Source organism: Crocodylus siamensis, chromosome 7 (genome assembly GCF_052110815.1).
Source record: "Crocodylus siamensis isolate JL-2025a chromosome 7, ASM5211081v1, whole genome shotgun sequence".
NCBI classification, from domain to species: Eukaryota; Metazoa; Chordata; order Crocodylia; family Crocodylidae; genus Crocodylus; species Crocodylus siamensis.
In genome coordinates, this window is record NC_143401.1 from 67,663,099 (window position 1) to 67,690,737 (window position 27,639).

General features: G+C 44.0%; 1 protein-coding gene and 1 long non-coding RNA gene across 4 annotated transcripts in view; one reads left to right on the top strand and one right to left on the bottom strand.

The window, feature by feature from the left end:
• MYOF (myoferlin) overlaps positions 1-15,479 on the top strand; it is a 123,927-nt gene extending 108,448 nt beyond the window's left edge. For both annotated transcript variants that reach the window (XM_090058807.1, XM_090058808.1), the window contains 11 exons: positions 294-464; positions 2,501-2,649; positions 2,800-2,939; positions 4,478-4,566; positions 4,657-4,752; positions 10,091-10,232; positions 10,639-10,738; positions 12,755-12,948; positions 13,698-13,807; positions 14,171-14,318; positions 14,869-15,479. In XM_090058807.1, coding sequence (XP_089914933.1) covers positions 294-464; positions 2,501-2,649; positions 2,800-2,939; positions 4,478-4,566; positions 4,657-4,752; positions 10,091-10,232; positions 10,639-10,738; positions 12,755-12,948; positions 13,698-13,807; positions 14,171-14,318; positions 14,869-14,904 — 1,375 coding nt within the window. In that variant the 3' untranslated portion in view covers positions 14,905-15,479. The remainder of the gene's footprint in view (positions 1-293; positions 465-2,500; positions 2,650-2,799; positions 2,940-4,477; positions 4,567-4,656; positions 4,753-10,090; positions 10,233-10,638; positions 10,739-12,754; positions 12,949-13,697; positions 13,808-14,170; positions 14,319-14,868) is intronic.
• A 107-nt stretch (positions 15,480-15,586) lies between these two features.
• Positions 15,587-27,639, bottom strand: part of LOC149859935 (uncharacterized) — a 29,551-nt gene continuing 17,498 nt past the window's right edge. Inside the window, exon 3 of one of the 2 annotated variants that reach the window (XR_016443680.1) lies at positions 15,587-16,105. This is a non-coding gene — a long non-coding RNA (uncharacterized LOC149859935). Of the gene's footprint in view, positions 16,119-27,639 lie in introns of both variants that reach the window. The other variant, XR_016443679.1, reaches the window with a different exon arrangement.

Below are 27,639 nucleotides of genomic sequence, written 5' to 3' on the forward strand. Positions count from 1 at the left end.
TTCTTCAGGTCCTGAAATGGCATTTTGGCCACTTTCACAATTATTTGTTGAACATTGTACACAAGTCCAATTTACTGTACAAATACAATAATCATACATCTGACATGTTCCTGATTCAGGCAGTACATTAATCCTAAAAATTCACATTGGTCCTAAAAAATCCCTGTAAATGTGTGCAGGTACAACCCATAACAGCATTAGTTTGGAGAGTATCTATACATTTCTTACAAATAACTGTTTCTGAGGATTGAAATTTTACAAACATTAATGTTAACTGAGGACTTGTTCTTTAGAATGTATGAACTCAGCTGCTTCTTGCCTCAAGAAAAGGATCTGAAAATTTCAGTCTACGACTATGATATGTTGACTCGTGATGAAAAAGTTGGTGAAACCACCATTGATCTTGAGAATAGGTTTCTCTCTCGGTACGGGTCCCATTGTGGCATACCACAGCAGTATTGCATGTAAGTCACCTTCTTATATTTTCCAACATTGTATCAGTAAGATGTGGTCTCTAATAGGGCTGTGCGAAGCTTTGAGTGCTGATTTGATTCTGAGGAGATTTGGCCTGATTTGGTGCCCGAATCGCTGAATCCGAATCAAATCAGGGACTAATTGAAAGGTCCAAATCTATTCAAAGTTCTCCGAATCAATTCAGAAAAGATTTGGAGAGCTTTGACAATTCGGGCAGTCCCTGCTTGCTATAGCAGTGAGCTGGAGCTGGACTCGGAGCTGGTAAGTAGGGGACAGGGGAGTGGGGGCTGGAGGAGCAGGGAGGGTACCATGGGGGGATCCCTGCCAGGCCCCATTCCCTGCCTGCTCCCCCAGCCTTCCCCACCCCCTGCCCACTCCCCCAGCACCCCCCATTGCTGCCCCACCCACCCCACCTCCTGGTGCTTTAAAAAAAAGCCCAAACTCACCGGGTGCTGCTGGGTAGTGGGGGTGATTCCCACTGCCCTACACTACATGGGGGGGGCTCTGCCACAGGCCCCCTGACCTCTGCCTGCTCCCCCAGCACCCCCCTATGGCTGCTCCACCTGCCCCAGCTCCAGCCCTTTAAGAACCCTCCCCCCCCCAAAAAAAACCCCTCCCTCAGATGTACTGGCTCTTGCAGTGGCCTCAGGGCTTCGCGGGGGGGTTGTCCTGGAAGACCCCCCCCATGTGGCATGGGGCAGTGGTGGGCAGCGGGGATTGTCCATCCCCAGTCAGGAACCAGTGAGTCTGGTGGATTTTTTTGGGGGGGGGGGGGGCGCGTTCTTAAAGGGCTGGAGCTGGGGTGGGTGGGCAGCTATGGGGGCGGACTGGGGGAGCAGGCAGGAGGTGGAGAGCTCGTGGCAGATCCCTCCATGCAGCATGGGGCAGCAGGGATTGTCCCCCCATCGCCTGGCAACACCTGGTGAGTCAAAGTGCTGGGAGCTGAAGCAGGCAGGGCATCACCTGCCCGGCTGGTGTGCCGGTACATCATGAATAATATCACTTCAAATTTTTAGACAAATGCTTCCCCTGATGAGGCACTTTTTTATTGATAAGGGTACTGCTCATACACACAGAGGAAACATAGATAACATAGGGTGCCTGTAGACATGCAGGACACCTCCTTCGACACACTCTAATTACAGTGCATCAGAGCAGACTTGATCAATTAAGTCTGATGGAGTGTGCTAATTAGCATGCTGTAGCAGCCTGAGGATCTCATATAGTCAGAAGAGCTATGTGAAGCTTCAGCCACTGATTCAATTCGGGGGAGATTCAGCCCAATTTGGCTGCCAAATCTCCGAATCTGAATTGAATCACGAGACTCTTAATCCCTCCAAATCAAATTGGATGCCCCCAAATCGATTCGGAGAGATTTGATGATTTGGCCGTATACACATCTTTATATGTTTTTTCTATGTACTTCAAGGTACCAGGTGTGGCTCATGAATGTTGAGATGGTGGGGTGGATGGAGCATCCCATGGGAGTGCCGGGGGGAGAGGGGGTCAGCAGCAAAACCGGAAGTGGACCAGAAGTACTTCCAGTCCACTTCCAGGTCCGCCATGCAGGGGCCCCTTCCTGCCCTCTGGCTTGGTGACTGGTGCCTCCTGGGTCTGGGGGCACCTGGGGTCCTCCTACAGCCAATTGCTAAGCCCGGGGCACAAAGCGGGATCCACTGTGGTGCACTCAATGGTAGACCTGGAAGTGGACAAGAAAAATTCTCTGACATGCACAGGAAAATAAACAGGAAAGTATTTGTTGCAATAAGATGAAATTCCCCATAAATTACTTCCCTTATCCCTAATTTGAAAGTCAGGGCTTAAAAGTTTGATGCATAAAAAATATGTACACATTGAATAGTTTTAATTGACCTTAAATGGACTTTTACCTTTACAAAACCCAGACCCATCTAGCAGTGTCAAGTAGCCAAATAGGGGATAGTGCTACCAATGATTTTGCTAATAAATATTAAATGTATCTCTACATGTTTAGGACTAATTGTGAGATGTGCTTGTTCCCTAAAAGTTCAGGTGTAAATAACTGGCGAGATCAACAGAAACCATCTCAACTGCTGCAGAACACAGCAAGGTTTAAAGGTTACCCTCCCCCTGTCTACTCAGAAAATGGTAGCAGGATTAATTATGGAGGGCAAGACTACACCTTGGATGAATTCGGTGAGCATGTCACCACTTACTGCATGTTAACTTTTTAGTAAATCTACACATTTATATATTCGTTTGGTTTTTTAGAAGGACAAATGTAGACTATTGTACACATGTATTTCTGCCAGGCATTCAGCCTTCTTACCCTTCTTTTCATTTCAGAGGCTAACAAAAAACTGCACCAGCATCTAGGGCCAGGGGATGAGCGTCTAGCACTTCATATCCTTAGAACTCAGGGCTTGGTACCTGAACACGTGGAGACAAGGACCTTGTACAGCACCTTCCAGCCCAATATCTCCCAGGTGCTACAAACTGGCTTTTGATTTCTGAAATACAGAAACTTAGTGCGCTGATTTATAACTGGGAATCAGTGAAGGGAAAAGGGTAGCACAACAGAATGGTGGCATCCAGACTCTAGATGAAGCTCACATTGAGAGGTTACATAAATGCAGTTTAATTCTACTGTTAAGTACCCTGGATGGAGACATGGAAGAGGCCAGGGGAACAGTTAGCAAAGCCACAAGGAGAGGGTATTTCCTAAATACATGTCTACGTTTTTCACTGGGTAATGGTAAAAGGAGGGTGGAGTGTACTGACTGAACTCACAAATTCTGCTTCTCACAGAGCCCCTCTAAGCCACTAAAGCTGTCTTGCCTCAGAGAAACCCCCAGAGTAGTGTATCACTACCAACATCTGATAGCTTCTCTCAGCAGTACCTACTGTATGCAGGAGGGTGACCTGTGCCAGAGGGCTGAATATAATTCTTACAGCCCAACATTCACTATATATAAGTAGATGGTTTTTACAGTGCTCAACATCTGTCAGAAAAGTATCTATGAGAAGCACTACAGAAAATAATGGCTTCTTATGGTAGAGGAGTTTATTAATAATGGAAAGAATTTTCAGTGGAAACGGAGGACAGTTTACTGTGGTCACATTTTGGCCATTTAGAATAAATTAGGAGGATGACCTCATTTAGCTAAGATGGTCTTCTAGGGAAAGGACGTGTTGCCCATGTAATCCAGGTCACCCACTGCCAAGCATCACATAATGTCCTAAAACAGAGCAGGAATTTGGGTGCAGAGCTTCAGAGATATGTAGGCACATAACTTCCACTGATTTCAATAGAAGTTGGGTACCTAGATACCTTTGTTCTCAAGCTTGGTTCCTTTGATTTTCAAAATGTGTTCAAATTGAGGGCCCGGCCTTGTTCCCATTAAGTTTGTTAAGAATTTTGGGTACCTGTAAATGTCCTGGGAGGCTGCTCCAGCATGCTGTAATTAAAATGCATCAGAGCATGCTCGATTAATTGAGTGTTGGTGCATGCTAATTAGCCAGCCTCCATCTCGTGTATCAGCATCCCTGCACTTCAAAATGGCAGTGGGGGTAGTGTAACTAGAGCCTGTCGATCAAACGAGCTTTAGTTAAAGCACCCCCACCACCATTTTGAAGCATGGGGATGCTGATACATGGGATGTTGTGGATGCTTTAATTAGACTGGCTTTTGGAGCCAGTCTAATTAAAGTGTCCCCACCCCTCTCCCCCAGAGCATGTGTAAAAATGCCCCCAGAGCATGTGGCTTTAGTGGGAGAGAACTGGACCTGAGACTGTGGCTACAATCAGTTCTAGATGTACTCAGTGGCTTCTGGGCACCAATTACAGCAGGGGTCAGACTTCCAGCATGCATATCCTAAGCTTTGGACAGGTCCTAAGCTTTGGCTCATGCTAACAAAGGCTGCTGACCCCTGATTTAAGGCTTTGGACAGCCTACTGCAGGCCCCTGGCATTCAGTCATAAATTAATATATACCAAACAATATCCTTGTTTTTCATTGACACAGGGAAAGATTCAGATGTGGGTAGATGTTTTTCCCAAAAGCTTGGGACCTCCTGGCCCACCCTTCAACATCACTCCCCGGAAAGCAAAGAAGTGAGTAGCTGTACATGTTGGCATGCTGCGCATAGCTTCATTGTATGGACATGGCCAATTCATTCTTTCCCCAATCCTATTCTCCCTTAGGTACATCCTGCGGGTAATTATTTGGAACACCAAAGATGTTGTGCTGGATGAAAGAAGTATCACAGGGGAAGAAATGAGTGACATCTATGTGAAAGGGTAAGAGTGAACAACCTCTGACTTGCTTAAGTGAACTGTTAAATGGGAGTTTTAAATTACTTAAGTCTCATAGATTCATAGATGGTAGGGTCGGAAGGGACCTCAATAGATCATCGAGTCCAACCCCCTGCATAGGCAGGAAAGAGTGCTGGGTTCACATGACCTCAGCCAGATGCCTATCCAACCTCCTCTTAAAGATCCCCAGAGCTAGAGGAGAGCACCACCTCCCATTCCAGATTTTGACCACTCTAACTGTGAAGAAGTTCTTCCTAACTTCGGTCTAAATCTTGTTCTCTGCTAGCATATGGCCATTATTTCTTGTAACTCCCAGGGGTGCCTTGGTGAGTAGAGCCTCACCAATTCCCTTCTGCACCCCCATGATGAATTTATAGGCAGCCACGAGGTCGCCTCTCAACCTTCTCTTGCAGAGGCTGAAGATGTCCAGGTACCCTAGTCTCTCCTTGTAGGGCTTGGCCTGCGAGCCCTTAACCATACGATTGGCCCTTCTCTGGACCCTCTCCAGGTTATCCACATCCCTCTTGAAGTGTGGCGCCCAAAACTGGATGCATATTCCAACTACAGTCTGACCAGTGCCCGTTTGTAATGCATCTGCTGATGCACGATAAAGTGGCATTAGCTTTGCTGATGACTTCGTCACATTGAAGACTCATATTCATCTTGGAGTCCACTAGGAGTCCTAGATCCCTTTCTGCTTCCATGCTGCTGAGCAGGTAATTTCCTAGGCAGTAGGTGTGTTGGATATTTTTCCTCCCTAGGTGCAGCACTTTGCATTTCTCCTTGTTAAATCGCTTTCTATTGTTTTCTGCCCATTTGTCCAACCTGTCCAGGTCTGCTTGTAGTTATTCCCTGCCCTCTGATGTGTCCATTTCTCCCCACTGTTTTGTATCATCCGCAAACTTGGACAGAGTACACTTCACTCCCTCGTCCAAATCACTGATGAAGACACTGAAGAATTCCGGTCCAACGACCGAGCCCTGCGGGACCCCACTGCCCATGTCTTTCCAGGTCGATACCGACCTGTCCACCACCACTGTCTGGGTATGACCCTCTAGCCAATTTGCCACCCACTGGACTGTGTAATCATCCAAGTCACAGCCTCTTAATTTGTTCACCAGTATGGGGTGGGATACCATATCGAAGGCCTTCCTGAAGTCTAAGTAAATGATATCTACCCCGACTCCTGCATCCAGGTGCTTTGTAACCTGGTCATAAAAAGAGACTAGATTAGTCAGGCATGATCTACCTGCTATGAACCTGTGCTGGTTTCTCCTCAGCATAATTTTTCCTGCTGGGCTCTCACATATGTAAGCCTTAATAATCTTTTCAAAGACTTTACCGAGGATGGCGGTGAGACTGACTGGCCTGTAGTTGCCAGGATCCTCCTTCCTCCCCTTCTTGAAAATAAGGACCGCATTGGCCCTTTTCCAGTCCTCCAGGACCTGGCCCATGCGCCATGAGTGCTCAAATATTCTTGCCAGTGGCTGTGCAATGACATCAGCCAGTGCCTTCAGTACCCTCAGATGGAGCTCATCCAGGCCTGCCGACTTAAATGCATTCAGTCCTTCCAAGTGACTCTGCACCATCTCAGGGTCAACGCTTGGTAGTCTGGCACCCAGCTGTTGTCTTGCTATGAACCCCTTGTGAGACTTGTTTTGCCCCTTGTCTCATTTCAATGGGTACTCTGAAATACAGTGGTATCATCATGTAAGTATAATTCACTGCTGCAAGTTGGCATTGAAGCTAAGTACTTACAAAGATTTACAAAGGGCCAAATTATTTATATGAATAATGAAAATAGCCATAGTTACATTAGATTAGATGCAGAAAAATATTAGGCTATAGAGACTTCATAGCTTAAGCCAGTCACTAATAAGCAGGGATCCGGGGTTTCTGTTCATGGAAGAACATGGATTTTACATGCATGTTCCCCTTTAAAGAAGAAAAATGCAGGAAACTGTGAGGTTTCCCCTGTAGGCTGGCAGCCTTCCAGCCTTTGAGGGGCTGCTTGGGGTGGGAGGAGGGCAGTTGGAGGCAGAGGGTGCCCCATGCATGTGTGCATGCACACACACATGGCCAGCATACAGCCAGGCAGGGTGGTGGGAGCAGCTGTGGCAACTGGATACAAGGAAGTCTGTGGGGGGCAGGGAGGTTGGAGGGTCAGGGCTTGTGGACTGTCTGGGGGGCCATGTGGGTCATATGTGTGTGTGTGGAGGGGATGTGGGCAGATGCCTACCAGCATTGGGAAAGGAGTCTGGTCTCTAGGGCTGTGGCAGGTGGGGAGGGGGCAGGGTCTGAGGCAGCATTCCATACCACTGGCAAGCTCAGCTCCACATTATTGCCAGTGGGGCCAGCCTGGAGGCACCTGCCCCTCTTGTGGGGGAAGGAGGTAGGCTTTAGAGGGTGCTGGGGAGCTGCTTGACCAGGCCAGCAGTGCCAGAGGCCAAGGCCCATGCTCTAAGGGGCAGGGGTGGGGGTGGGATGGCTGAGGTGGAGGGGTAGAACTAGGGAAGGCCATGACCATGCTGCCTGGCACAGCATGGGAGCCCCAACCTGGGGCAGGAAGTACCACAGGAGTCCCCTCCTCCTTCTCTAGTCCACACCAGGGCCAAACTCACTCTGTTGCCACCCACACATGCTGCAGCCGCAGCCACAGCCACTGCACTCCAGGCCAGGTGGGACAGAGACTGCTGGTAGCCCCTCACCCTCCTCCTGCTGCCCTCAGCATGGGCTGGGCCAGAGCCATGGTTGGCTTAATGCTGCGTCTGTGGAATGTGGCACTAGTTATCCCCACTGCACTGCAGCTACAGCCCCAGCTGGCGGTGTGGGGCAAAATGTGGTGCCCCAACTGCTGCCTGTGCTTCCACATGAGGAGTGTTGCATGCATCTCATGCTGGAGGACATCCCCCACTGTGTCCCCACAGAGGACCATCCTGTGAGTCTGTGTGAGGGGCAGCTGAGGGGGCCCTGCTGGCAGAGCAGGGGAAGACAGGGGGTTGCAGGTCAGGAGTGAGGGGAATCGGCAAGGCAGGGAGCTATGGGTTGGGAGTGAGGGGTAGTGGTAAAGCCAGGTGCTGTGTGTCAGGAGTGAGGGACACCAGCAGAGCCAAGAGGCTGTGGGTTGCGAGTGAGGGGCACTGGCAGGACCAAGGCATGTGGTAGGGTGATCACCTTTTAAAATATAAAGGTGGGACACGTGCCTGCCTCCTCCTTACCACCTCCGCTGGCAGCATGGCTAAAGGACAGAGGCAGATGTGAGCTGGCTGCTGTAGACTTAGGGCTCCCTGTCCTACTGCCCATCTGCTAGGAGCCCCACACCACCATAGTGACACACCACCTGCCCACCCAGCAGCAGCTAAGGGCCCAACTCCATGCTGCCACTTCTGCTGCTGGGCAGCCAGGAGGTGGGTTGCCATGGTGGGGTGGGGCTCCTGGAGAAAGGGCAGCAGGACAGGGAGTCCCAAGCCCACAGTGGGCAGCCTGCATCTGCACACAAATCAGGGGGCACATGCCCCCCCATTCCTCCCCAGGGGATGAGTGCAGTCGCAGGGAGTCACTCCCCACCCCCACATGCTCCCTGGATTAACCACCTGTGCCTCTGTCCTGCTCCACACATTGCCCTGGCTGGGCACCACCCCAAGTTCCTGCTGCACTCCCTTCCTCACCATGGGGACCTCAATCTGCCCCTCCTCCCTGCCATGCCCTTTCCCCCCATAGACTTACCTGCAGGGAGCTGCTTTCGACATTGCCTGGCTGTATTCCCAGCCATGTGTATGTATGCAGGCGCACACATGCTTGTGATGCTCCCTCCATCCCACTCCCGGCAGACCCAAGCAGTCCCTTGCAGGCTAGAACACTGCCCACCTGCAAAAGCAACCCACTGCCATTTTCTGCAGATCCCTTCATGACAGTGCAAATCGCGGACAAACACTGTTCTGGAGTCATGCAGTCCAGGATTGGGACTTGAGTTTTCCATTCTAGGACTATCCCACCCAATTAGGGATGGATGGTTACCCTAGGCTGTGGGGTAGGAGCAAGGGCTGGCCAGATGTGAGTTGGTAGTGAGGGGCAACAGCATGGGCAGGGGCAGGGCACCCACATAAAACAGCTATTTGGCACCACAAAACAGTGTGAGGGATAGCCACAGCTGGATCCACATCCTGCTGAGCGAAGGGGGCAGGGGGAGCTCTGATTTTGCATGATAAAAAAAAAACAAAATCAAATGTCATAATATATAAGTATATAGAATTAATTTTATTATAATGATTGAGGCATTGGTAGGCTTCCAGATCGCTTTAAAATTGTAAATATATCAATAAAACCTTGTGTTCAATGGATACCGATATATGGCATGGTGTTTCATTTTAATTGTGGAAAAAAAAGGATTTGGGGGTTTTTAATCAGAGAATTTAGGATTTTTTAAATGCCTCTTTATTGGTAAAGAGAAAACCAAGATCCCTGCTAATAAGGTACCCCTTTTTATGTTGCTGGAACTGACCATACCAGACATGGGCTTAAGTATTAGTACTGTGTGAAATGGCACTGTTCCTTGAATTTCGAGGTTTGGACAGAACAGCGTTTTGTTTCAAATTTCATTTCAAGTCAAAACAGCTGTTCCATTTTGCCAGTCTTCCTGGGGCTGCGAGCCCCCGATCTGCCTGCCAAATGAGGAAGGGAAGCCGGTGCTGCCACCTGGCACTGGGGAAGGGAACTGAGCCCCATTACTCAGTTCCCCTCCCCAGCACTAGATCAGGCTGGGGAAAGAAAGTCAACTGGGCTGAGTTTGTTTCCTCAGTCCGATTGTCAGGCTGGAGCTGAGAACTCCCTAGCTCCCCCAGCCTGATCGTAGGGCTGGGGGTGGAAACTGAGTGATCTGGCTCAGTTCCCTTCCCCAGCACTGTGATTGGCTTCCCACATCCCAGCCACGGGAAGCGAGGAGAGCCAGGGCTGCGCTCCCTGCCTGGCTGAGCCTGGAGCTGCTGGGAGCACAGCCCTGGGTTTCCCCTGTTTCCCACTACCTGGCTGCTACCTAGTTTGAAACATTTTGACTTGCCTTGTTTTGTTTCAAGGCTGTTTTGAAGCCCTTCGTTTTGTTTCGATTTCGCTGTTTCAGGCTCAAAATGAATTGAAACACAGTTGAAACAAAACAGCCAGCAAAATTTCGTACAGCCCCCGAAGTAGCTGCTTATCCATCACGAGCGGCTCATGGTGTAAATCTTACACCTCATGTTTGTAATCACTGCACTGTACTGTTGCAACAGGGGCAAGCACAATTTTGTTAGCTGTACACACTGACCATTCGTTTTCACCTTACTTTCAGATGGATGCCTGGCAATGAAGAAAATAAGCAGAAAACAGATGTACATTACAGGTCACTGGATGGTGAAGGGAATTTTAACTGGAGATTTGTTTTTCCTTTTGACTACTTTCCAGCTGAGCAACTCTGTATGATATCTAAAAAGGTGAGCTTCTGTAAAGGTTTCACACACAAGTAAGGTAATGAAAAATCTTGTTTATATTCTCTCTGTTAACCTATAAAGAGGCATTTTAAGCTACCTTTCACCTTGTCTATTAAAATCCATACAGTTGTATGTGCATATTTGAAAGCAGAATTGAGTTCTGTGCATAGTTTTTGGCCTAATTCCACACTCACTCAAACAATCTCCTTCAGTCTCACTGGGTTTAATTCTGTTCTTTGTTACAGAGACGTCACTCCTAGTTTGAAATAAAGTTTCTGTTATTATGGAGGGCGTGATTGGATCTTTAAATTCACTTGTAGGAATCCACTGGTGACAGGAGAAGGCTGCCTTGCATTTTCAAATGTGTAATACTTTAAAATGTGTTTAATTGATTTTTTTCTTCTCTTAGGAACATTTTTGGAGTCTTGACAATACAGAATTCAGAATCCCACCCAAACTAATTATTCAGATATGGGATAATGACAAATTCTCCTTGGATGACTATTTGGGTATGATTTTCAGTTTTAAGAATTATTATTGTTGGAACATAAGAGATCATAAAATGAATGAATTTACGTTACAGCAAAAGAAATGAGTTTTCAAAATGAACCACATACCCATTTGTGTATGTACAATTTTGTATTTATACAGTCTTTGTGCACACAGGTTTTGCATTGCTTTCCTTACTTGTGATTACAAATGGTGTAATATTGACAAATCAAAATCTGTTTAGGCAGGCAAATCAAACTCTGCTGTTTTTCAGTTGTGTAACTTGAATCATGCCTACAAATGGCAGTGTGTAAAACATGCATGAGCAGATAGGTTTGCATGAAAAGTTGTGTATATGCATTCTGAAGAATTAAAGAATTCTCTTCAAAGAATCAGTATAGAATTAAAGTAGCCTTAATACAGTTCAGCTTACTTTACATAAGCAACAATGTAAATTAAATTAATTTAAGGTCACTTAGGGTGCTTATATACGTATTCTGACACGTTCTGATTAGAACACATTGGAGCAGACTTGATTTATCTAATCTAATAGCATCTGAGCAGACTTGTTTTATCTACAGCATCTCATGTATCTCATTAATACAGCATCTCATGTATTCAGCACCCCTGTTTTTCAAAGTGGAACAGGAGTGCTTTTAAAGCTTGTCAAATGACCTTTAGTCAAAACACCTCCATTGCTATTTTGAAACATGGGACACTGAATTCATGAGACACTGCGATGGGACACTGAATTCATGAGACACTGTCCCTCCTGAGCGTGGCTCTAATTAAAATGTATCCTCACCCCACTCCAGAGCATGTGTACAGGCACCCTTAATTTCAGCATAAGAGTGTCTACAGAGATGGTGATACAATTTAACTAATCCACTTTGCATGCACACACTTAGGTCAGTTAATCTGAATTAATTATCTCTGTATAGCCAAGCCTTTAGAATATTATGCAAAAACTACAGTAGTAAGGAATTGACTAAAACTGTCTTTCTTAGAATACTGTATCTTGGTATTAGTATGTCACAGAACGATTTAAAATATTGAGAAAAAGTAACCCCCTTTTTTGCTGAGCATAGTATCCTTGCCTTGTAGAATGGGCACACAAGTTACTACATTATAAAAGAGGCTAGTGATTTACCATGCATCAGCTACTCCACAGTAACTGCCTGTGTGCACACTCTTACTCCACAGAAAGGAAAGCTAACTCATAGCAGCTTTGTGTCTAATGACAAAAAGGTAATTTACCACAGGTTAATTTTCCTTTCCCACTGGGTAAGAGAATGCATCCAGGAAGGTGATGATTGGCAAATTCCCACTCTCTTTTACCTCATGGTAACTTGTTCAGATCCATACCTTTGTAATGAGACCATTTTGACACATCTCAAATCTGTCTTGAATCTATTTTTCATATTGGCCTTGAAGGCAGATACTGGATGACACAGAACACAGGTCAGGTGTTATGCAAAAGCATTTTATAGCTCCTTGGAATCTGCTACATTGCTCCTGTTCTGATCAGAGCTGGCCTCCAGCTTGCATGGGGTAGGAAACAGCTACAAGAAGCTGAATACACAGCTAAAGATTGGTGGTGTTGCTTAAAAATGGGTAAATCATATCATTATATAAACTTGTGTGCATAATGTTGCTCTATTTAATATATTTTTTCTTTAACTATGTTACTTACAGTGGGCAAATTCTACTCTCAGTTAAAAGTCACTGAGGTTGTACTGGCAAAATTGAGAAGAGAATTTTGCTCTGTGAATTTTATTGACAGTATCAATTCAAGATTAACAGGACAGGCTTAGATACATGTAGTTTCTTTCTAGATATACAAATGTATCTTTCAGTGTATTTTATTTCTAGTAAGTGGTGTCCTTGGTATTCTTCTACATGGCTTATAATGAGGAGAACTTCCCAAATATGCCCATGTTTGACAATGGAAGACGCATAACACAAATAAGCTTTATCTAGAATTGGTGTGCCCCACCAGCCAGCAATGTTATACAGCATGCTTTTTTCTTTCTTAGGTTTTGTTGAGCTTGATTTGCATAACGCAATTATTCCAGCAAAAGTCTCAGAGAAGTGCACTATTGACATGATTCCAGAATACAAGGCAACCAACTCTCACAAGGCTCCCAAGACTGCTTCACTCTTTGAACAGAAATCCATGAAAGGGTGGTGGCCATGTTATGTGGAAAAGGATGGTTCACGTGTTTTGGCTGTATGGTTATTTTCTTATGCTTGCTTTATGAACTCTCTATAATATGCAGGCTAGGAATCTGGCACCGAAAATGCTTGTGCATGAGAGTAACTGCATACATAGCAGCAGTATATTTGAGCTTACATGACTGCTCGTAAGTAAAGGTATTCTCATGAGGCTATACAATATCACCCCTTTAGAATATATGTTTACCACTACTCTCTTCTGGCTCTGTATCAGACTTATTTCAAATGCATATAATTTTGTCTTTTTCTAGAAGCTGGCATATAAATCTTAGTACAGTATGAGGAGAATGACAAACATTTTTATTGACAGATATTCACCAACTGCAATTTTTATTGAATTCATTTTAAAAAATATTTCTGGGAGCTTAATCGAGGTTAAAATTCTCATGAGAAGAATACAAACCCACACTTGACCCAAAAGACAAATAGCATTCTTTCACATTATAAGCTTTTATTTTGCTCATAAGAACCAGCCAGTGAGTAGCCAGGAATCTGTACTAGGGATGGCTTCCAAAACCACTTTCCCTACCTATATTTTTTAACTCCAGACTCTTTGGTAGCATGGTGTAACATTGTCATGGTCTGGATATGCATTTTGAAGTAGCAACTGAAGAAAGCGTGAAAAGGAGCTTACCCACAAGTTTATGAAGAGATATAAAACCAAGCAAACATTTTATTTAACGTTTAAGAAAAATGTTTTTCTAATATGATGCCACATGTTTAACATGCCTTGATTTACCAAAGGGTAAAGTGGAGATGACTCTGGAAGTCATCAATGAAAAAGAGGCTGAAGAAAGGCCAGCTGGTAAAGGAAGAGATGAACCCAACATGAACCCCAAATTAGACATGCCAAAGTAAGAGTTTTTTTTAAGTACTTGGAAGAATGCTATTATGCCTTTAGAAACTGGAAAATATAGTTGATGAATGCCATATTTTGTAAATGCTATGTCATCTGTCTGCTATACTTTGACAAATTTTATATTGAGTAGCCAATTCTGTCTCTTTCCATGCCTATCAGAATAAAATGCAGTGTGTTTTCTGCATAGTTGTTCCAATTTAATGAAACTCTGCCAGTTTCTACCAATCAAATACCATTTGTTTATTTATAATTTATGTTCTATATTTTAACTATTAATTGACTTGCATTGTATTTCTCAGACAAGTATTTAATACCCCTGTTTATTAAAGTGATTAATATTGTTTCTTTCAAACTGCAGCCGACCAGAAACCTCCTTCCTTTGGTTCACAAACCCATGTAAGACTATGAAATTTATAGTGTGGCGCAGATTTAAATGGGTCTTCATAGGCATTATCATCCTGCTGATTGTGCTCTTGTTTGTGGCAATCCTTCTATATTCCCTGCCGGTAAGCATTTTGAAATATTCTCCTACTGTTCATCTCATCAGTTGTGGCTTAACTCTGGCTGATATTTAGGCTTCATAGCAGATTGTGGCCCTGTACTCCTTACTCAGGCAAGAGTTTCTTTTAAATCTGTTCTAGTGGGGAGTTTAGTAGTGGGCTATTAGATCTTCATTTTTTTATACTTAATAGAGCTTTCAGTCTCTTCATCAATTACAAATAACATATGTATTGACTGAAAGAAGATTTAAGTTGGCTAGTAGAAATCAAAGGCAAAGACCAGATAATTAATTCCTGTAAATCATTTAAAACTGCATTGTTATGGGAATTAAGATAGTTGTGGGGACTGCATTTCATTCTACTTTCATGTGAAATAGAATAGATTTAGCTAAATTAAGGAACTATGAAGTACTTTAGCTGTTTTTGACATACTGTTATGACATACTGTGATTTGTTTCAGTAGTATATATGTCACTTATAAAACTTCGCAAGTTTAAAGGTAGAGCACATACTTTTGCCTCTATTTATTCTTTATTCATTTTTTCCTTTTTTCTAGAATTATATTTCAATGAAGATTGTGAAACCGCTTTAAAGAAGAGGTTTATATTTTACATTTTAAATAGTAATGAGGTTGTTTTACCTCAGGCTGTAGACCAAAAATATACATGCACCAAATTCAGCAAGATTCACTTTATGGTTTTAATGTTGTTTTCTTGTAGATTAAACCAGGAAATAGATAAGGGATAAGAAGTTAACCAAGGTTAGCCAAGGTTCATGGGGTCATGACTGGTGTAAAAAGTCATGTTCCATTAATATGTTTTGCTTCTTATACCATTGACATGCAGAGAGTTTCTGACGTGCTTTTAAACAAGATTTTTCATAAAAATTCTCTCAGGAGGTTCCTTGATCTTTTTTTGAAACAGAGATTTTATACTGAGAATTATTTTCTACCATGTGCACCTTGAAACTATTTTTCAACTTAGTGAAAAACAAGCACTACATATATTTTTGTATACTTAAAACCTCACAGTGCAATAAAAAGCTCAGTTATTTTAAAGTTCACTGTATTATATGCTTAAAATTCTTTGTTATCACACTATTAACTTGACAGCACTGAACTTCAAAAAGTATGAGCATGGAAATGAAATAAACCAATACTAAATTACTGCTTACTTTGTGTTCCTTTGAGTGATTCAGTTATTAAAGATTACTAAATAGAAACAAGGGAGAGAAACCTGAAAACTGACTAATTTTATTACAAATCACAATTCAACAATGTGCTTGGCCCTGTACAAACTTAAAAGAGAACATGATGCCACAAGTACCAGGCAGTGACAATTTAGTGGTCTTTGTTAAACTTCAAACATCTTTTCTAAAGATCTTTTCTTTTTCATGACCAAAATAAAACAGCAAACATGTCTGTCTCCTTAATTTTGTTGTTCACGTGGAGTTTATCTTTAAGGCTCCAGACACCTGACATGTTTACACTGGAAGAATCTGCATTGGTTTGGATGGCAATGTAATTTCCACCAGAATCCTGAGCAGACAGAGATCTAGACATTTATTTCACAGGGAACTTTACAGCAGAGCAGAATGACTTACACTAGCATAGGTCTGTATGTTGTAGGTCTCTTCCACTTTTATTCCAGTGCAATGGCAGATTAGACTGGTATACACATGTCCATTAAGAAATTCACCATGTAACTGGTTCCTGTTCATTTCCATTCTTGCAGTTTCTTTTCGTTATGATTCTGTTGGTCTGGAGATGATCTTGCCTGAGACTCCAGCATGTTCTGCAATGCAGACCTCGGTTTAAATGGAATTAGAAAAACTATTTCAAATACTCTACAACATACTCAACCTTCACAAAAAACATAAGCTATTCAGAACTGCATCCAGGTTTGATCAAAATCTGTGACATGGGTCAGCTTTTGTAAAGGATGAGACAAAAACCAGACACCACCAGAACAACTTCAGATGCTGAGAGAATATGAAATCTACATGTGAAATAGATTGCAATTCTCTAGCACAGTGCCATTCCTAATAGGATCAAGGTGTGTGATATCTTAAAAGAAATGACAATCCCAGCTGCAGGAATGGATGAATGAATGAATCAGAAAGCCTCTTCCATTATTAGGAAAAACAAAAACTGCCACAGAGCACAGGAAAAGCAAACGTGTCAGTAAAACCCCGCACGTGTTTCTCAGTTTTCAACAAAATGGGGTAAACAACATTTAACCTAATTCCAGTGAACTAACTAGAGTAAAAGTATTGCCTGAAATAATTTCCAGAACGTGAAGCATCAACCCATTGGCTGAGGGGGAACAAACAGCAGTCATGCTGTCAAAAGATAATAGCCCCCCTATTTTTGGTTGTTAAGAAACCACTTGAGAGTCCTGACCTATAAATAATGGCTCAGAGCTGGAACTAATCATCATCCAGATGGATTGTCACTTCACTATTGACAAAATAACACTTTAAAAATAACCTGCAATTGCATCAGCTAATGTTTGATCATTCATTATTAAAATATGTCTCAATCAATGCCCAAATCTGACAGGGGTTAAAAATCACAGCAGGCTTGTTTTCCATTATAAGGCTAGAAAATGTGTCGCTTGTAAGTGTTGCAATTAGACAAGCATTTAAGTTTAAAGAGTTATTTGAAGGACAGCATTCCTCAGAAAACAATCATGAAATGGGATAAGAGTTCTGAGCAATCCTGTTCACCTAGAGCTTGAAGAGTGGCAGGTACTGCCCTTCTGAATTCACCCTCCTCCAGAGACCTCTTTGTCCAAACATGCGCAGACCTGGCAGTTTCACTAGTATTAGACAGATGCTATTAAAAACAACTATAAAGCTTCAGAAACTATCCTGTCTCCCAGCTGATGTCATTTGAAAAGAACATGTAGAGCAAGGAACAAACAGCTGCCTGTGACTACAAGTTGGTCACTACTGTAGTGAGAAGACTTTTAGTACTATCTTACACCAGTCTTTAAGGCTTTTAAGGCTATTACAAATTGCTTCAGCAACTCCAAGCAGCTTTAACGCCCAGCTTAAAGCTGCAGAGGAGTCTCTACAAGTAGTGGAATCCTCCGGTGGCATCAACAGCTCTATGACACCCCAGATGCTGCTCTACTGTAAGGATGTGCTGTGGGGAACTAGGGCATCTCTATACCCAACCCACAGCCACCAGCGCAGCCTCTCAGGGGCAAAGAAGCTGAACAAAACATAGAGCAACTCTGACACTGCTCTACTTTGTGCTGACCCACCTGATTGCTAGGGCTAGATCCAACAGAATCTCAAGCAACTACATGTCTGGCACTGCAATGCCTAACTTGTAGGCTCCTGGCTTGTGAAGCCTATAACCAAAGATGTGTAGGATCCCTGTGAAGGACAGGGAGCTGTGTACTTTGGAAGGGTGACCCACACAGAAAACCAGGCACCTGTGGAGCAATGAGGTATTTATACACAACCTAAAAACTAGTAGACATCATCAGTTTGGAGCAGGCAGCCTGCCTGAGGGTATGGGCTGCCAATGGACTTGAGACAACATGAGTATCTGCTACCCTTAACAGTCAGCTAACAGGTTCCTAAATGCCCCTCCATACCACCACAAACACAAATTCACTACATCAGAGGAACAAAGGGATTCGACCACCAAAGATCCAAAATAAGAAACAAATCCAACAAACCACAGCCAAGAAAGAAGGCAAAGAATCTTGTTTTTTCTCTTCCATAATAGCAGCAGCTCGGCCACTGCCAGCCAAAATGTTCTGGCTTATGGACTTGCTTCAGTGATTTAACCTGCATGCCCTTCACTCATTATCCAACTCTCCCACTGCAATGTGTGCTTCACTTAAGATATTCTTGGTCCAAAATGGCAACTGTGTATCTTTTGAACTGAAACCTGTCATCATCACGGATCCTTAAAATCCATTTCCTGAAGAAAACCCCAGAATTTGCCCTTTTGCACTTCCTTCTCCTCCTCCACCTCCACCTCCACCTCCCCCCCCCACACTGATTGGACACAGCCCCCAGCAGCCCTGCGCCTTGCCTCTGATCTGCAATAGGCAAAAACCATGTTCCTGCAATGATTTTTGCCTCTCGCCAATCAGTGGTGAGGTGCAGGGCCATCCTGGAGCCAATCAGCAGCAGGGGAGGAGGTGGTGTGGCAAGAAGAGCAAGAATAGAGGTGCTTCTACCCTGCACAATTCACACTTCCACTGTGGTTTCAGTAAGTCTATGTGTTTCATTTTACTTAAGGAAAAATGCAGATTTTTATGGGATTTATTTTTTGTGAGATTTTTGCTTCTTTTTTTCCCCCACAAAGAAAACTAGGTTCCCTGCCCATCATCCATTGCCCCTGGGTCCCATGATAGGATCCAGAAGAAGAACAGCTTTTGAAACTGAAACAAAGTCAGGGAAAGAATAAAACAGTAGTAAGTCTGGTGGTATTTTATAGAAATGGCAGAAAGAATAAAACTCATTTGTCCTGTGAGCAGCAAGGTACTTCCTAGTCTTAGGATTCTTCTCAATTCTTCTCTGAACAGATGGGCTTAAATGGGTGTAGCAGCTACAAATGCCTTAATTCATTCAGCTCTCCAAGAAGTTGTATGATTTCCTGTCAGATGTCAATAAAGCTCAAGCAGATGCTTGTTTTTGTCACTTACAACTGTAACTACTGCAGTGTACTTTAGCAGGGTAATGGTCAATGCCATGATGCATGCACAAATAATACGTGACTGACAACCTGTCTTCCATCTAATACAAGTCAATGAAAACTCATGTCCTCCCTGGCCGTTCCTGAGCCAAAAAAGGATCCAGATTCTTCTTTTGTGATGGCCTTCCTAGCAGCTGGCCTGCTTCAATAGAAATTTCTAAGAGTTGACATGATCATAAATCTTACTATATTCAGATTAAATGCAAGACTACCTTGTTCACTAGGTTTTCTACACTAAAGTCCATTAAGATGTCAAATAAAACAAAAGGCCAACTTTGCCACATGCACACATTAGCAGCATAACCTTAAATCAGAAAGAAAACTATCTTCCAGGCTGGTCTCAATAATCACCTTTGTTCCCAGCTACTCTACCAGTGTACACGGCAAATGTACAATGGCCCAGAACCACTATGCGGGAAAAGGGGGAAAAAAAATAAAAGCCCACAATCATGATCAAAAAAGATGATTTGCATCCAATATAGTTTGGGTTAAAATTAAAAAGTCAATACACTGCATTAATGAGCTTGCATTCCTCCATAAATCCAGAAGATGGTACTGTTAGCATCCTATTTTGACATGGGTATCTTCAATAATTTCATTCTACCTGGTACTGGGCCTAAATAGTTAGTAAAGCCCATCTAGTGTTTTTCTAATGTAAAATGAACAGCATTTAAACTGAAGCCAACCAGTCCAGGCTGAAAATACATTTCTATTGAGTGGATTCTAGAGCAAAACCAGTCAGTAGCAAAATCACTGGCCCAGAGAAAGCTTAGCTCCAGATCAGCTGCTGGGAATTGTGCTGCTGCTATTAATGGAGTCACAAGTTCAACCTCAATGCCATAAAATGCTTAAACACTTATTAACAATCTGAAACCCAAAGTGAACAGTGGAATAGCAGAATCCTCGGGATAGTTTTGCTGGAAGATCATGACTCTCATCACTTGTAACAACAGTTCCTAACTACTAGAATGGTTGTCATCGTTCCACTGCAGTGCTCTAAAACGGGGTGGATACAACCCGTAGGCTGGATCCAGCTCTGAAGAGACTGGGTCTGGCCCAAGGCAGCTGAGGAATGACAGCATAGGCCAGCAAGAGCAGCAGAGGAGGCATCCTCAGGGTCTTATTGTCTGCCCATTCAGCTTATTCTCCCTATGAGATCCCTAGGGTCGTAGTGCCTGCCTTTATTTCCTTCATCACATCTGCTGATTGCCAAGGTGTTGACTGGGGGGGAGGAGAGGATGCAGCCCCACCATGGTTGGAGGGGAGGACACTGGATCACAGGCAGTGGCTCACAGTATTAAAAGTTTGCCAACCCTTACTCTAAAAAAAACATCAGTATCATTAGTCCTTTTTCTTCTACATGAGGAAAGTCAGCAGTGACTGTAAACCAAAGTAAAAAAGAACGCTGAGAGGTATCAGCACTAATGAGTGACAATGACTACACCAGTCAAGTGTTCTCTTTACTTTCATCTCTGCCCTGCATGTAGTCAAAAACAGCAAAACCTTGAAAGCATTCAAGCTAAGAGGCAAAACAACCTGAAAGAGACTTGTTTGTGTTAATCTGTGGAACTCAAGCCCACAGGATATTGTTCAAGCACATGGTTTACTTAGGTTTAAAAGCCAAAGAAACAAACAAAACCACTGAGCCCCTATAGCTCCATAATGTAAAACAATATTCCATAGCCTTTCTGGGCAGCCTGTTTCAATGCTTAGACACCCTCATAGAGCGAAAGGCCTTTGTAATATCCAACCTAATTTCCTTTGCTGCAATTTAAGACTATTGTTCCTTGCCCTTTACCCTGCAGCCATGAAAAACAGTCAAGCTCCATCTTCCTTATTACCACCCTTCAGGTATTAGAGCCTGTTATCAAATTATCCCTCAGTTTTCTCTTATCCAAACTAAATATTCCTAGTTTTTTCAGCCTATGCTCAAAAGTTGTATCCCCCAAGCCTCTAATGATTTTTGTTGCTCTTCACTGAGTTCTTTCCAATTTGTCTTCATCATTCTTGAAGTGGGGGGGCCCCCAAAACTAGACATAATACTCTAGGCTACTTCACCAAAGTGTCAAGCCATGGAGCCATTTCCAAAAAAAAGGATGGTCAGAAATAATAAGCACAGAATAATTAAGTATGCATGAGGCCTGGGATGGAGGAAATGTGGGTTCATATACCCTGAGGCAGCCGAGTGACCTAAACCTAGGTTTCTCAAAGGCTGGATAAATACTCTAACCGCTGAGTACCAACCCCCATTTCTCCAATTGCTTTTCCACAGGCTCCAGTAGATCTACTCTGAGAAAGACTACCAGACTGGGCTTCAGAAGTGAGGTGGGGGGAGAAACATATAGCCTGTGAATCCCAATGGGTTTAGGCTTAAGACTGGCACTAAGCTGCTGAGTACTGTAGTTGCAAAAATGACGGTGACATAGTGGCAAAATCTAACCATGCACTGCATGCACAGCACAGTACGGGCAGTTACTGCACTGTGCTTTAAGTACCTCCAAAAGCAACGTCACCATACGGCGACATGTAGACACACTCATCAAAGATTTCAGTAGTGGAAACTGAAGGTCAATTATGATGAGTTAGTACTCTGTCTGAAGTATGGGTCATCCTTCTGACAGCCAATCATTAGCTGTTGTGCTGAAAGAAAGTCAACCCCATCCCAAACACAGCCTAAAATCCAGCAGAGCAGTTCCTGAATTCTTGATTATTCCTGGCTCCAGACTTTTCCCCCAGTCTTGGCTTGAATTCCTGTCTTTGGTAGGCTCCTGGTGCCTGATTCTGGACCTGACCATTGGAACCGGCTGTCCGTGTAGAAGTTACTGACACCTTAAAAGGTTAAGGTAGTATCAAGCAGGGATCTTGCAGCTCTAATGTTGGGCATGTGTCTAAAGGTAGGTACTTAAACCTTTTGGATCAAGCCCATTAATGGAGGGACTTAGCAGTCTATTGTGATTTGAACCTTTATAGATTTTTATCTGAGAAACAACATTCCCTATGCAGATACATATATATCTTTGCAAAATTAACCCAGAAAGTGCTGGGAAGAGGACAGTTCCTCTCAGGGTAATTTTTTTTTTAATAGTTCAACAGTTATTCTAAATAAAGAAGAAAGTGGGACACAAAAACATCTGACAGAACCAAAGTTATGGTTATTGTCAGCAAGACTTCAGTTACTACATAACAGAAATAGGGGTAGGCTGCTACCACCAAACTTAACACCTCACATTGCTGTCCTATGCTCCCCCATGGGAATCGTCAATGTTCTTTTACATCTCATTTTGCTCAGCCTTTATCCCAGGATATATGAAATATTTGTTTGCAATTAATATAATTAGCAACTACATGTTCAGACAGTCAGATCCAGATAACTGGAAGCAGTAGCAAGGATAATCAATTCCTGCTTTTAAGCCTTTATAGCCTTCTTTTAGCATTCAAGAAGCACAAATAAAGTCTAAAAGGAATGTGGGTGCTTAGCACCTCTAGAAATATCTAGTTGTTTGCTCCTATTCTGTGATCCTGGTACCCCAAAGTTTGTGGTCATGCAACCTTGAAGAGTTGGCCTTTCTCAGTATTTTCTTAGTCAGACTTGTAAGTTACTTTATGGGGACTTGAAGGAAACAAATAGACTGTATGAACTTAACTACACCAACATTAGACTCATCTTGCTGGAGAGTTTCTTGTAAATAGAGTGTGACCTTAAAATAGACTGTGACCTTAAAATATTAAAAATACTGAAGTGGGAGCTGGATTAAGAAAAAGTTAACTGAAAGTAACATTGGGCCAGATCTTTGGACAGTGCCAATCTTCACATCTCTGTTGTCTTCTATGGAGTTACTCCAATTTTCAACAGTCGAGGATGCAGCCAGTGTCTCTGGATATGATTTCTTTGCTTTAAGCATCATGAAATATAATGGTGATGACCCCATTGTTCCAAGAATTTTAAAAATGTAGAGAAGTCTCAGACAGTTATCTGCTTTGATAACTACCAAGGCATTTACTTGAATTGCCACAAGTGTGTGTGCACACAGCCTACCTGAATGCTTTTAATTAGAACTGAGAAAGCTCCACTCATTATGCTCTGATCCATGCTGGGCTTGACTTATCTACTTAAACCCTGTCAATGCATTTGAATAGAGAAACAAACTTCTGCCCTTCCCCAAATATCTACCATTCACATTAAATAACATACATTACAATAGAGAGAAAATAGACCTGAAAGCAGCTGACTTCCAAATGTAAAGGGCTAAGTTGAGGACAACTTTTTTCATGTAAATATGGTTTCTCCTGGTCCATATCCATAGGACAATAATTCTCTCTCCATATGACCCCCTAAGCTTCTCTCTGACATGATGGGCAGGGAGGAGCAAGTTCATATAAAATACAATGGAAAACTCCAAAAGCAATAAAAGTGGCAGCCCCTTTGGTAGGAGCCAGTAGAAGATTCCTAAAAGCAACTTTGCTCAATCAGGGGAAGAAAGGTTTGGAGATGGGAAACAAGAACTATGCTACAGAAATACTTAACTGTCTGCAAAACCCAAGCAGGGATTCTAGCATCACCATTACCTACTGCTCTGTTCCCTATCACTTAGCAAACATATGTCAAAATGTCAGGACAAAAGCCTACCTGAGCAATGTTATTTAGCTCTGGACACTGGTCACTAATAAGAAAACGTGTTATTTGAAACTAGATATCATTAGTACAAGAGCTGGCAACAACTGTAATTTTATTGCAAACCTCATGAGATTCCACTTTAGTTTTCTGAGGCTTGAGCTACTGTGTCCATATGAGAAAATCAGCTTTCATCTTAACACAGAAATAAGTGTCTCATCCTCCTGGTTGTGGAGCAAAGCTTTGGAAAAAATAAAATAAAATGAAGGAGGAAGTGTAAAGAACCAGGTGGACATGAAAAGAGTCTAACATTCATTTTTTTTATCCTGTGATTTTGGGGCCTGGAGTCATGATCTTTGAATGTTAGGTTGGCACTAGTTTTATAAATTGTCATCCTCTGCATTCAAATTTGCCACAGCAGGAGAGAGGCTTCCTTGGGATACCAGCTAGCTATTCCATTTTTAAAACACCACTATCTTTATTTCTGCCCCAGTAAGTTAAATGACTCCAATCATCCTTGTCTTAAGTCAATTTTTCCAAGTCCTTGATGTTAAATATACAAATACTGCTTTAGCCATGATGTTATATTAGAGAGAGCCTTTAGGTCAGCTCCTCCAGTTTAGGTAGCATCCTATTGGACATGCTCAAAAATAGCACAAATATAAAATCATAGAACCAGAAGGGACCTGCGAGATTATGGAGTCCAGTCCCTTACCATGGGCAGGAAGTTATTGGGCTCAGACAAGATGAACAAGGTGCCTATCCTGCCTCATCTTGAATACCTCCAAGGAGGGTGACTGCACCACCCCTGCTGGGAGCGTGTTCCAGATTCTGGTGAAAAAGTTTTTTCTTATGTCTAGCCTGAATTTACCCTCTATTAGTTTATGCCTGTTGGTTCTTGTCCTCCTTTGAGGTGTCTTCCTGAAGAGTTACTCCCGTAGTTCTTGATGCTCACCCCTGATGTGCTTGTAGGCAGCCATCCAGTCGCCTCTCAACTTTCTCAGACTGAACAGACCCAGTTCCCGTAGTCTTTCCTCATAGGGCCTGCCCTCAAAGCCCTTAAACAGGATAGCCCTTCTTCATACTCTCTCAAGCTTATCCACATCCTTCTTGAAGTGTGGTGCCCAGAACTGGAGAAGGCCTCCAGCTGAGGCCTCACCAATGCCGAACAGAGAGGGAGAAGCACCTCCTTGGATCTATTGGCCACACGTCGGCTGAAACACACCAGAGCTCTATTTGCCCTTCTGGCAACCTCATCACGCTGTTGGGTTATATTCATCTTCTGGTCAATCGTGACCCCCAGGTCTCATTCAGATGCTGTGCCAGCCAGTGAACTACCACTCATCACGTAGTTTGGTGAGGGTTCTTCCTGCCCAGGTGAAGGACCTTGCACTTCTTGTTAAACCTCAAAGGATTTTATTTAGCCCTTGAATCCAGTATGTCAAGGTTGTCCTGAATCTTTGCCCCACTCTCTGGTATGCCTGTGTTTCCCCACAGCTTGGTATTGTCCGCAAACTTAATCACTGAGCCTTCTACCCCATCATCCAAGTCATTAATAAATATATTAAAGAGCACAGGTCAAAGCACTGATCCCTGGGGGATACCACTGGAGACAGGCCTCCAGGATGAGGCCATCCCATTGATTACAACTCTCTGGGATCTCTTGGCTCCTTTCCCATTTTTTGTCCACGTGGAGATAACTTGTTTTTGAGCTGTGACAATTGCCTCTTTAAGGAAGCACCACCATTCATGGACTCCCAAATCTTCCAGTTGCTGGTCGCAGAGGACCTCTCCAACTAGCATCTTGAGCCTGCCAAAATCTGCCTTCCTGAAATCTAGCACTTCTGCTCTGCTGACTGATTTCCCAGTCTTACAGTGGATGGTAAAACTTATCAGGTTGTGATCACTGTCACCCAGAGTACCACCAATTCTCAGGTTGCTAATGACATCCTCCCCCTTGGTCAGCACCAAATCCAGAGTAGCCTTACACCTAGTAGGCCATCCACAACCTGTGTCAGAAACAGATCATCTATTGTTCCCAAGAAATTGGCAGATCTGCTGGAGGTAGCTGAGTGGTCATCCCAACAGATTTCAAAGCATTGGCGACTGGTGCCACCTTAGTCAGAGGGGGGTTGCAGCCACTTCCGGAAGTGGCTGCAGGCACCCACTCCCTGGGCAGCATTTGCAGGGGGGGCATCAGCGCTCTCAGTGGGTGCATGTGTACCATGATGCACTCCCTACACGTCGCCACTGTTTCAAGGTAGTTGAAGTCACCCATGACAATCATGTCTTTAGTGTGAGCTGCCCCAATCACTCTCTGGAGAATGCCCGATTGCACTCCACCTCTTGGGAGAAAACCTGTAGAAAACTCCCACCATCAAGTCTCCTTCTCCTGGTCCCCCAGAGGGTCTCAAGGAACCCTTCCCTGATGTCAAACATGACCTTCAGAGAGGGGTACCATTCTTCCACATAGAGGGCCACACCTCCTCCTTCTTTTCGACCTGATCCTTCCTGTAAAGCCTATAGCCCTCAATAGTCACTGCCTAATTGTGTGTCATCCGACCAGGTCTCTGACAACCCAATCAGATCAAATTCCTCATCAACCAGGAGTCCCAGTTTCTCCTATTTGTTTCCCATGCTTCTGGCATTTCCATAAAGACACCTGAGTTCCCCCCAGGTCACCTCAGTTTTTCTGGCATGCTGCCTGTGTCTCAAGATGTTAGTACTTATCTGGACATCCATTGCTAGAATGACCACCCGTGTCATTGAGGCTAAAGGATTTGTGCACAGCAGTGAAACCTTGTCCCCAGCCCCCAGACATGCCTAGCTTAAAGTCCTCCTCAACAACTCAGAGTCTCTCATACTGAAGAGCTTCTTCTCTCTGCCTGTGAAATGAATACCGTGAATATGCGTAGTTAAACTGTGTATCAAAATCAAGGTATCCAAAGCCCACACAATGACACCATCTCTGAAGCCTTCAGCTGACCTCCTCAATGCATTCCTACCTCCAATGGCCATGACCTCTGACTGGGAGGACTGAAGAGAAGACCACTTGTGCTTCTAGGTCCTTGAGCTTCATCCCCATGGTTTTGTAGTTTCTTACGATGCTCCCAGGGCTACTTCTCACTGTGCTGTTGGTGCCCATATGAACAAGAAGCATGGAGTATGGGTCAGTAGGGCGGACCAGTTTAGGGATCCTTGCCATTATATCTCTGATCCTGGCTCCTGGAAGGTAGCAGACCTCTTGAGCAAACGGGTCTGGATGACAAATGGCTCCTTCTGTGCCAGGCCACAGGGAGTCTTCTACGACTATCACCCTACATTGTTTCCTTGCTGGAGTTGGTTGATCCCATATGGATGCACCAACCATCAATGGTGTGAGGGCTTTATAGCTGTTGTGCAGGGTTATTAGTAGGACAACTGATGCACATTGTGGCTTCGGTCCTGATGTCACCAGTATCCATCCACTATTGGTTGGGACATCTTGTTCAGGCCTTCATTCCTGCCTGGTCTCCGTGGCCTCCTTCCCCAGGTGCAGGGCCTGGCAGTAAGCATCAATCTCTGCCTCATGTTCCCTGATGGTTCGTAGCCTGTCCACCTCTTCCTGTAGTTCCCTCACTTAGCCCATCAGAGCCTCCAGCAGTGAGCACATCCTGCAAGTGGAAGCGCTCATGCCCCTAATCTCAGCATCCATCAGACTTGCCAGGCAGCCAACACAACCTGTAGTCAAGGGCTCTGTCTGCATGGAGGCTGGAACCATAGGTCCTGTCTAGGTGGAGGCCTCTGAGGTACCAGGGGGAAGGAGGGGAAGGGGTCCATCCAGACCAGGAAGCCTGGGGGTGCAGTGTGTACCCACCATATTGCAGGGCGAGCTCTGGTCACACGGCTCCCCGGTGTTTGTATAATTGGGAGACCAGGTAGGTGTTATTGCCCCCACATGGTCTTCACCAGCTGCTGCAGCAGCTGCTGCTGCTGCTGTTGCTGCTGCTGCTTAG